This window comes from Daktulosphaira vitifoliae, unplaced genomic scaffold (assembly GCF_025091365.1).
Source record: "Daktulosphaira vitifoliae isolate Bord-2020 unplaced genomic scaffold, ASM2509136v1 Scaffold_1, whole genome shotgun sequence".
Taxonomy (NCBI): domain Eukaryota; kingdom Metazoa; phylum Arthropoda; class Insecta; order Hemiptera; family Phylloxeridae; genus Daktulosphaira; species Daktulosphaira vitifoliae.
Window position 1 is genome coordinate 68,787,436 of NW_026099572.1, and position 12,365 is coordinate 68,799,800.

At 23.4% G+C, this 12,365-nt stretch overlaps 1 protein-coding gene across 8 annotated transcripts in view; it reads right to left on the bottom strand.

Moving 5' to 3' along the window:
- Positions 1 to 12,365, bottom strand: part of LOC126895074 (neuropeptides capa receptor-like) — a 62,805-nt gene that overhangs the window by 37,254 nt on the left and 13,186 nt on the right. For 4 of the 8 annotated variants that reach the window (XM_050666554.1, XM_050666555.1, XM_050666550.1 and 1 more), the window contains exon 2: positions 5,697 to 5,788. The exons of 2 other annotated variants lie outside the window; for them this stretch is intronic. In XM_050666554.1, coding sequence (XP_050522511.1) covers positions 5,697 to 5,718 — 22 coding nt within the window. In that variant the 5' untranslated portion in view covers positions 5,719 to 5,788. Of the gene's footprint in view, positions 1 to 5,696; positions 5,789 to 6,719; positions 6,968 to 7,143; positions 7,453 to 12,365 lie in introns of those variants that run through there. 2 more of the 8 variants (XM_050666553.1, XM_050666552.1) reach the window with 2 other exon arrangements.

Here is a 12,365-nt window from a genome sequence, read left to right on the forward strand (position 1 = left end):
TTTATATTAGCGTAATTTGGTACAAACAAGCACACCTGCAGCTTAATATCTTATATTTTTCTTAGTAGCATATTTTTTGATTTTCAAATAAGAACTCTTTTCTTTGATACGTCCTTAATTTTTATTTATTTGTTGCAATGGAGTACTTTATACAACTAATATCTTGTTTTTTTATTTTACTTTTATTTTTATATTTACCTATTTTCAGATAGCAAATTTTAGTAGACATATTGAACATATAATAACATGTATTATTTTAGTACAAATAATATATTATTTTGGTTTAATAACAATATATTTATATTGATAGTTTATTATAAAACCAAAACAATTATTCAATAACGATTTTGACGAAAAATTATATTTATACTGTTTATACACTATTAAGCAGACATTTTCCAAAAACATAATACTTCTAAATTATTTACAATATATTTTATTCGAAATTAAATAACAGAAATTTTGTGGATAAAATGTTCTTGTAATATTTGCATTTCTGTATGGGGTAATGATTTTCAAACTAATTTTACTACTGTGTTTTTTCTTTAAAAGCGGAATTCAAATTACATCATTCAAACATTATACTCGAGAAACAAATGGAACCTCATGAAGTTTTACACATTCCGTATCATACAAATTCAAAAGGGATCCTTTCTTTTACACGTTGAAATAATGATGGATTACTTCTATTGTTTGTATTTAATGAAATGCATTTTATTTATGAGTGCCGAATGTTAAATAATTAGTATTGTATTTGACTGTTTTCAAACTTTAATTAAAAATTGTATATTACTTAATAACCATTACCAGCAAATTATATCATGTGTCTCATTATTTTAATACACTTTGCAAAAGATATATTTTTGAATATTGATTGAAATATTAAATTTACTATCTTTATTTTTAAAAGAAACTATTACTGGCTTAAGTACGCAAATTCTCTTTATTTATTACATTTATATCGTAAAAAAGAAAATATTTTATATTATTCCATAATTGTTTGTAGGTACAGTTGAGGTTAAAAATCATAAAAGCATCTTGTTCATAATAATAATAAAGACCTTAGGAAATAATATGGAAATGGTACTAATCAAGTCTAAGAACCGAAGTAATATCGAAAAACCAATTAAAATAATTTACAATATTAAATTAGTTCATCTAAAGATAAAAAAATTTCGTTATATACAGAGTGATACATTTAACGTTAGCCAATCAATTTCTCTTAAAATAATAATATATTTTGTACTTTGTAAATTCCACATGTATTTCTATTTATCTATTATAAAATAATTTTTAGGTTCATCACTTATATCTTATAAGGGGTGATAACTTTATTTTGTTTAAATGACAACATACATATTTAATTATCATAGGGTAGGGTCGCCTAAGTTGGACCGATGCCTAAATTGAACCACCTTCATATCTCTGATTCCAAACATCGATTTTAACCAAAACACTTGTAAATTGTTTTATAACCGTTTTATAACGTTTTTGGAGTTATCAAACATATTATTATCAGGCGAATATATGTTAATATATCATATAAACGAAAAACCATCATTTTACTGTTATTTTTTCATACTTTCCGCAAGGATTTGCTGCATACTAAGTAAGTGCAATTATGTATTATTTATACATGTATTTTAGGCAATTTTGTAAAGAAATAAATAGCATAAAGAAATTTACAAACATGTTAATACTTAAATTTATACTTAGACTTTTCTAATAAAAAACAAAGTTGCTTATATTGAACCTCCTACTGTTTCCAAAGTTGGACCACTAATTTCATTATAAAGTAATTGTTTACTCAATTTATTTGTTTATAGGTCTGGATAAACGTGGCAAATATGGTAATTGGTCACAAAAAACATTAATATTAGCTGTACAAGCATATTATATTATAATATGAAATTTAATAAAATGAGTTTTTTTAAATATTATGATGTTATATATGTTTTGACGTTGGTAGTTTGTTTAATTTATTTTAAATTTAATTGAGAGTAAAATAATTATTATACAATTAAATATAACAATATTTGTTATATTGTTATTAATTGTTATAAATTAAGTGTTTAGTGTGCTTTTTTGAAGGTGATCCAAATTAAGCAACTGGTTGCCTATGTTGGACTGCTTTGTACATTTTTTCAAAATGAAAAATTTGTGCCTTTAAAATTAAAAAAATTATCTATGCCAAACAGTTGCTTATATGTTTAGGTACCATGTAAATGCAATTAATTAAATATAACTTAAAACAATTTGCTGGAATACTCCAAAATGTCTAATGTGGTTTAACTTAGGCAACTCTCCCCTATAAAATATAAAATGGTCTAATTAAAAAAATTACTGGTCAATAACAACTTTTAGTCTAATACTTCAGAAATAATTAACATTTTAAAATATAGACTCTTGATGAAATGAGTATGTTACTATTTTTATTATTAGTAATTTATCGTCTGCTCTTCTCCTCAAGTCTAGGTGAAAATTTATGAATATCTTCCAAAAGCTGTTATTGACCAATCATATTCTTAATTAGAATATTTTTTAGAATTATTAGAATATAATTAAAATATTTTTCTTTTTTATAAACTATTTGAATATGTATGTTACCATTTAAAAAAATAAAGTTAACACCACTATAATACATAAGGCATGAACATAAAATATATTTTATAACAAATAAATGGCAGTACATGTAACTAGAACATACATGTAACATATAACTAACAAAAGCTAAAAAAAATTATTATTTAAGAGAAATTGAATGGCTATTGTTAAAGATATTACCTAGCATTACTATTATTTAGCATTTATCAATTTTTTTTTAGTACAAGTTTTAAAAACAATTACAAAAACTAAAAATATTTAGAGACTTTTAAACCACCATTAAACTTAAATTAAATTTAAAAAGTTTTTTTTTTGATTAAGGGTTTTTTTAAAGTAATTTCATAATACTTCTGTTTCTATATTTGTTTACCTTACAAAGTTTTTTAAAAATTTTGGAATAATTCAGTTAACATGGTAACAATTTTCGAAAAACTGTTTTTTTAAATTACGTAGATTTTTTGTATTTAATAGAATTTGTATTTGATAAAAAAAATTTAATTTACACTGTAATCTAAAAATTCTCATACATCAGTATGATACTTTTAATATACATATTTCTTTTACTCTCAAGTAGTATATGTTTGGCATAAAGTATCAAAAATTCGCACACAAATATAAATGATCATCACTATTTATCAACATTCCTTACATTATATACGTTAAAAACTTCCAATACTCAAAAAATACTAAATACATCAATAAAATGTGATGACTTAATAAATTTTTTTAAGAGTAAAGTTTTTAGTCATATTATTAGGTTATCTACTAAGTTTTTCACGAAAAAATGAAAAGTTAATTTTTTTGATCTTAGTATCTTCCTATGTCATTTACTCAATTATAATATGTTTTTAAAATAAAATATAATGTATAAAATATCTATTGAATTTTATACATTAAATATAAAGTATTTCTATAATACATTTTTAGCATTTTTAAATAAAGTTATCTGCCGTTATTTATATTTATATTAATAATATCACTGAAATAGTATTAATTCTGTTCTCATTCTATAGAGTTATTAAAAATACATTACGAATGAATGATTCAGTTAGTACTATCAATCTTAATCAAAATGTGGTTGATTCTAAGAATTAATTGTTTGTACAAAATATTAATAAACAATTTCCAATCCTTTGAAAGAACGCAATTTTGATGATTAATATAAGTTAAGCTTTTTGATTAAAATATTAAACAACTATTTTTATAATAAAATAAAACTAAAAATATGTCTTAATATAAGTTTCAATGTTTCAATGTCAGATTTTATCTTTACTTGTCCCTACTGTGCTGTTTATTTATTTATTTTTAACCTCGGAAAGGAAATATTTTGAAAATTAAAAAGTCTACAACTATAATCTAATATTTAGAAAAAATATATTATTATAAAAAGTACTTTTGTGCTCCCTTATAATGATGGGATTAGGAGTGATTATCCACAATTGAAAAATACAAGTGTTTTAGGGTATTTTTTAAGTATTTTTCTATGTACAAATGGACACCTATTTAGACCAGTTGGACACCAGAAATTATTCACTTATTAGTTGTTCTTTGTTTAGACGATCTAAAAAAAATATCCAGATATTATTATTTTCTTTTACAAAAATATGATTCATTTTACTATAATCCTGGTTATCAATTATAATTCAGTATTATCATAATGAATTATGATAACAAAAAAAAAAAAACGCATACTTTCTCGCAGTAATTTTTGTATCTAAAAATGCAAATGTATATGAATGAATACAGCCCATAGATATATAAATAGGAGCAATAGACTTTTTCGTGTATTACATTGAAGCCCGTGTGTATTGTTTTATAAGAGGAAGACTTGCCTATTTTGCATTAATTCTAAGTTATACTTGAAATTTATAAATAGAACAATTTGAACAGTATGATAATAAAATTAAGAATAAGATAACACATAAAATATCTTTGAGAAATCTTTTGTGTATAATGTAATGTAAGCTTTATGAATTTGTTCCAAGTCTATTCATTTATGTATCTATGATCAGCTGCATGGTATTATCATTAATTATAATATTACCTACAACCGTAGTCTCCATCAACCTTATCACTATTTTAATTGTTTATGAGATCTTTGTTGATTACAATGCACAAAATACGTACAAGTTTTTTATGATTTAGTAGTTTGTGATAAATTAATTACACTGTATATTAATATCTATTGATTTATTTATTTATCATATTACCTAGATAGTAGAAAGTTGAATAAATAGTCAGTATTTCTTATTATACATTTTTCGTGTTTATAATATATGAACTCTACGATATTCAAAATTAATTATATTTTCCGGATGTTTTAATGGTAAATATTAATACAATTTAGATAAAAAATTAAAAGAATAATTAATCTTAAAATAAGTAAAAAAAAGTAACAGAAAAAATATATCGTATCATAAAAAAGTAAACCATTGCACCTTATAATTGTAAGGGGATAGAAGTAATTTTCTAGAATTGAAAAACGTATATTTCGATTGCGTAACTTTTTTTGGCCCATTTTAAGATTATATTATTTTGTTATTTTTTTTATATCACTCGAAATAAATATTAAAAAAATGTTTGCACGCCCTAAAAAGATTTTCTCCCTCTCAACCCTCCCCTATTGAGAGTATTTTACAAAAATAGGTTTGTAAAAATTTTTTTTTCCCTATAATAATAAAGTACTTAACTTTAATAATTCTCTTTCATCATTTCACATGATGTTCACGACATTTTTTATTAAATCCCCATATTTGAACATTGTGTTTTACGAGTGATTGATCTTTGAATCACTTGTACATTCCTCAAAATATATAAATTTTCTTAGAAAAATCGTATACTTTTGTTCATATATTGGTATAAATAAGTGTAACTTATTAATGCCAACAGATCCTCAAGTTTATGTAATAATAAATTTGTATACACCATCACTGTAGATATTTATCTAAAAAACTATAAGAAAGTTTTCAATATTCTTCAAAATAAGTTTCAACAAAAAATCAACGTAAAATTTATTAAGAATTGTATTACACTTTTTTTTTAAGTTCCTACCGGTTTTTATTTATAAAAACGAATAAAAATGTATTACTCACATGACTTGGATCGAAATTTCATCTCAAAATTCTCTGGTGAATTTATTAAAAGTAACTATACAACTTATGCTTGTAAAGTTATTGAATTACAACTAAAAAAAAAAAATACAAATAAAAAACTAATACTTTCTTTGTTTAGCAACAAAGTTTAAAAAATAAAAATCGCTTTTATAGAATTTAATGTTTTTTGTTCATTTTGAACTTATATTAATGGTTTTTTCGTCAATAAAAAAGAAGAATAACTAGGATCATCATAAATATACATGCTTCTTGTCAAAATGTTCTAACTTTTAAAAGTTTTACAAATAAAATACTTTTTATTGCAATTAAAAGTTGCATTGACAGATATTTCATTTGTTCATATTTATACTATTTTTATGAAATAAAAATTATAGGAGTATTAAAAAAGAGTGTTATTGATGATCAAGTACACAAACAAAACAAAAGCTAAATATGTATATGTCGTCTCATTTTATCATTTATAAAAATGATAAACTAATGTTATTGTTGTTTTTTCATTTAATCTTTATTTATCTTTACTAACTTAATCGTTTCTACCCCTTAAATGAGTTTGTATAAAATCAAGGCCTTGTGCTGAAAACAGAATTTCTACCTTATTTTATCACTTACTTTACAGGGTCGATCATATAATAGTAAGGTACAGTTATATTATCACTTTTTAATATAGAATCAAATTATTTACTATTTTTAAATTAAATTACACAATTTAATAGCAATCCAAAAAAATAAATAAAATTGTCTTTTACCTTAAATAATAATAAATCTAATGCTTCATTTGCATTTAATGAACATTTTAGTATTTTACACAAGTAGTTGAAACTTGTTTTTTATTGTTGTTAATAAATTGATTTCAAATTTATTATGATGCATTAACTGCTATTAAAATAAAAAATAAAATAAAAAACTTAACCATTGTATGGACAAACAATGACACTGTAGGATATAATATTACAAATAACACGGGTATTGAATCGAGAGAGTATTAGTGATAATTGAGCTGACCTTTCCGTTTTGCATCCATCAACGTCGTATAAAGATTTTATTGGTGCTGCTGTTTTTCTTTTTTTCGTTATAAAAATAAAAAATGTTTATCGTGTGATCCAATATTAGTCTTTATTTTTCAACTATCTAAATTCCCAGATTTGCAGAAAACGTCCACAATAAAAATTATTAGTACATCAATCCTTTTCGAAAACAGTGTCAATTGTAAGAAGTAGTTCAACACATTAGCTACTTTTTACTTGCTTACACTGAAAATGACATAATGTTCAATAAGAAAGGAAAAATTTTCTGCTGTTCTCATTGCTCGTGACAATTGACCTGTTTCTTTACTTTTTAAACATTTAAAAGTTTATATATAGTAACAAAATGTTTCTACATATCGTTTACATAGTGATGTAATGGAAGATATACGGCGTATACCTACTTCTTGATTTTTTGTTAATTTTTTTTTCAAATGTTGGTGTAATTTCCTGGTTATCGCCATGGTCACGGTAATCTGATCTGATATGATATTAGTTGTTTGGAATACCAGATATTTGGAACAATAATCACTTAGTCAAATATTGGAGTAAATGAAAGCCAGAGCAACATTCTACTTATGGCAAAATTATGTTTCCCCTAATGAGTATGTTTATAAATTGTTATTATTATCAAATAGTAAGTGATACAACGCGTATAAGCTGTTGGTTTATGTTTAGTACACACTAACAAAAGTAATGAAGTGGCGAGCGTAATATTACATTATACATTAATTATATTATATGAATTTTAACAAGCATTGACTATTTAAGAGAAAGATTTAAAGTCATTATTAAAAGAGGAAAGAGGTTCATTTAACAAGATTTTGAAACATATACTAAGTGAGTATTACTCACTAATAAATTTAAGACTACATCTTAGTCTACTTTAACTGTTATTCTGATCTTAAAAAACAATTTTTTATTTAATAAAAATAAGAAAAATTTTAAAGAATATACCAAGCCTTAGACATTTATTAATTTAAACAATAATTGGTAGCCATTTTGCTGTAAGTAATGTTATCATTTATACTACAGTGATAACAAATAAAAATATTTATTTTATAAAAATGTAAAATTATCCAAAAAATATATTATTTAAATATTCTTTAAACTTTAATATACCTATTAAATATAAAATAAGTTTTTAAAATTGTAAAAAAAACATTTTTTAATTATCATTAAAATTTGAAAAAGATTAATATAATTAAAATTTAGCGATTTGGCATACTGATTTACCTATATCAAAATGGTCGGCTGATTTAATCACCTTTCTTTATTGGTTGTGTTACATTTTATTAATGCCTATTCTATATATTCTGTCAGAATACTTGTTGACTACAGAAAACCAATTGTCCTGATACTTAAACCACGCTTAACACCTTGTTATAGAAAATACTTTATCAACTGTATTTTATTATACATATATCATCATAATTTTTTTCTTCTTTTTCCTCGCCTTAATCCCAACTACTTAGGGTCAGCCACTCTTATCCTAAACTTCCACTTGACACGATCTCCCGTATCATCTACGTTCACATCTGCTGTCCTAATATCGCATTCAATAACATCCCCCCATCTTTTTTGTTGGTCTTTTTCTACCTCTTCTTCCTACAACATTCATTTCTATGATTGTTCTATGATTGTTCTATGATTGTAGCTTCCGATTCCTCTCTCTTTATAACACGACCAACCATCTAAATCTATTTTTCTCTCATCTTATCCATGATTGACGCTACACCTATACTCCCTTATTATTTATCCTTATAATATATTCACTAGTCACGCCTCTCATCCATCTAAGAATTCTCATCTCTGCTATACTTTCCTCTGCTCTATTCTCTTGTCCACTGCCCAACACTTTGAACCATTTATCATTGCTAGTCTCACTACAGTTTATAGAACTTACCTTTTAGCTTCATTGAAATTCTTTTATCGCATAACACATCAGACGCTTCTCTCTACTACAACCACTCGCACTTAATCCTGTGTCTTACATCCTCGTCAATACCATCGTTCTTTTGCATAACTCATCTTAAATACTTAAAACTTTCCAACTCTCCTACCTAGTCCTCGCATCTTATCACTGATTACCTCATTTTACCTACTTCATATTCTCCTTTGTCAAACTCGTACTCTATTTACTCTGTCTTACTCCTGCTTATTCATAAACCTAGTCTTATTCTTAATACATAGATCATCTCTTTTATTAATATCTTATATATATCAGTGATCTAAATTTTTAAAAAACAGCATAGTGAAGACAAATATAGATGATATTTAACAGTGATTAAAATTACTATCGTAAAAATAATTTTGATTCCAATTTATACATATTAAATATTTAGAAGGAATTTTCGAATTATTCCACAAAGAACATGAACTCTTATCTCTTTAACATGATAAATACTTATTATAGTTATTAAAATTAGTATGAAATTGATATTCAGTAACTTAGTATTGAAGTGTGTTATGAATAAATGATAAAAAGTTATAAAATTCTTGTATATAATGTGATTATTTAACATTAACCGTTCGATAACTTTTAAAATAATAAATATTTTAAGGACATTTTTTTTTTGTATTTTTTAATTTTATACATTTTTCAATTCAATAATTATTAAATTTTTTTTAATTATTCCTTTATATCTTATAAGGGTGTCAACTATATATTTTAAATGTCAACATACAAATTTAACTATCTAATAAAATAAAAAATAACTGATCGATGACAACATTAAGCCTATTATTTTAGAAGTTATTAAAATTTCTAATATATAATAGAGTGGAGGATATAAAGTAATACGTAATACATAAATATATATGTTGTCATTAAAAAAATAATGTTGATACATAATAAGGCATAAAGGACTAATTAAAAAAATTATTATAATCGATAAATCAAGAAATATATGAAACTAAAAAAACTAAAAATGATTTTCTTAACATAATTATTATTTTAAGAGAAAACGAGTGGATAATAGTGGCTATTAGGAGAATCTGTATTTTGTTACCTTATTTAATCATAAGCCATTGATAGGAATATTTTTTTTTTTTTTGTTGAATGGACAGCCTCTTTTTTTAATATACATATTTGATTAACAAAAGTTACAAATATTCTTCCTGAAAATATTTATAACTGACATTTCAATCATTTTTATTATTGTTTTATAAAATTTAAATTAAAAGAAGTAATTATTCCCTCCCTTATATAGCACTATAATTTTTGATCTAAAATACAGACATGCTAATTAAAAAAAAATTAAATAGAAAATTATAACACGCAAAATGGTGATTTTTTATAGGAAATAACATTTTGTGTTTAAGTTCAAAGATTGTTTACTTATAGATAATAAGTTATTGGACAAATTTTTTTTTAACTTGTAGTTAATAGCATAAGTTTTAATTTAAAAAATGTTAAAAGTTTGGAGTATTTCCAGAATATTTTCAAAAATAAAATTGAAAAAGATAACTTTTCATGCAAAAGTTACTATTTTGAAGCCTCTTTTGTGAATAAACTAAGGGTCAAATTTTCAAAATATCTATATCAAATAAAAAGGAAATAACTTAGATGTCATATACAAGTTAACACATCAACATTATATAAAAAACATTAAAAGTAATGAATAACAACAACCACGACCTTAAAAACTTTATATTTAGGGTTTTTATATAAAAATATAACATGTGACATAATGTTGAACTACCAAAGATATTATTATATTGGTAGCTTAATTTTATTTAAAAGACCACAAAATTCATAAGAAACATAATCAAACTTAAATATTTTTATTATGAGGTGTTAGTATTACACAACAGTAATTTGATTATTTTTAGTATTTTCTTACAAAAATAAAAAATGTAAATTTTCTAAAAGTATTATAAATGTACATTAAAAACTCTAAAAAAAGTTCCAGTATAACTTAATTCATACGATGTGTGTTCAGAAAGCAACGGACATTTTTTAATTTCGCCGGTTTAGAGAGTTTGATTATCCAAGTAATTTTTTTATAATATATATATTATAAATAACACATATATTTTCGAATGAGGTTGATATTGATAATAGATTTCCACTAGAAAGTTGAATAATTTTACTTTGTTCTTTATTAATTTTTTAACTCTACTTGTGTGTTCTTCTACCATTATATAATAATGCCACTTTTATAGTAAACTGTTTCTGTATAAATAATTTTTTAAAAAAATGATTTTAAGTTTACCTAATTTTAACAATTTATTTTTACAATTATAATCAATTTTTGAATATGCTTAATTCAGTATATTTTTTAACTTTTCTATTGTTTTTTAGTTTCTTTGCGAAATTAAAAAGGAATCATTAATTGTGATGATATACGTTTTTTTTAATCTGCCCATAAAAATTCTAATCTCTCATTGAGTCATTTTCTTATAAGTATTTACTCGATTTTTACAAATTAGTAATAAATTCAAAAATGAGATGATACAAAAAATGTAATTGTATATTTGAAATTGGCGCAAAAATGGGTTTAGAAAAGTATTTTATATTAAAGGTAGGTATATTCATAAGTAACAAACAATTTTTTTTTTTAAGTATTAAATCAAGCCCTTGAATTTTTATACAAGTTTGCCAGAAAAGTAATAACTACTTTATAATTTCTTCGTAAAAATTACAACACTAAATTATTAAATATCAATTTCATACTATATTGTTATAATAAATATTTATTCATATGTAACACTTATAAATCATAAGACTTGTAATCAGGATATAAATAAGGAAATAGATGTTCATTCTGCTTTTGAAATAATCTAACAACTTCTTAAAATTAAACACTATCTACAGATTTGCATCAAAGCGTTTCTTATAATGGTAATTTTAATCGCTGTCAGATATTATCTATAGTTGTATCAACTATGCAACGACCCCACTGTGCTACAGTTTTTATTTTTTTGAAATTTAACATTACTACTTTGTAAAACTTTAAATTATGTTTGAAAGTGTTTAGTGTACTATTTGACTGTCAATGAGAAAAATGTATTTTAGTATACTTAAAATATATACTCATATCATTCAGATATTTATCGAGTATCCTTTCAATATAAAACACTGTTAGTATTTTTAACAAACTGTAGAATTATATTTATTTCTAAGTAGTTTTAATAATTGCTTTATTACTTCAAGCCGTTATATCTCTATTAGTGATGTGAAAAAATCTTATTGCTTTTATATATACAGCCTATAAATATTATACAGACTTAAAAAAAATATCCTAATTTTTAATATATTATGTCAAAATTACACTTCTTGTGTGTAAAATTTATGTAGGGTAAAGCGTAATAATAAGGCGAGGATAAGCTTATACAATTTTTCCTAACTTCTGTGATTGTATTTAAAACCTGACATTGTCATGAGAACTACTTCAATATCTAGCATATTAATATCTGACTACAATTTTTTCAATTGTCTCTTTAATTTTCCAAATAGCAAAATATAAATTATTCTGAAAATTTTCATCTTTCTCAGCTATAGCACAAAAGGATAAAAACGATCGTGAAATAAATGAACTTTCGTGAATTAATAAGTACTAAGTAATACTTTTAGAGTACTTAAGTGAGGAATTTGAACAATTTTCTTTAAAATATTAATATT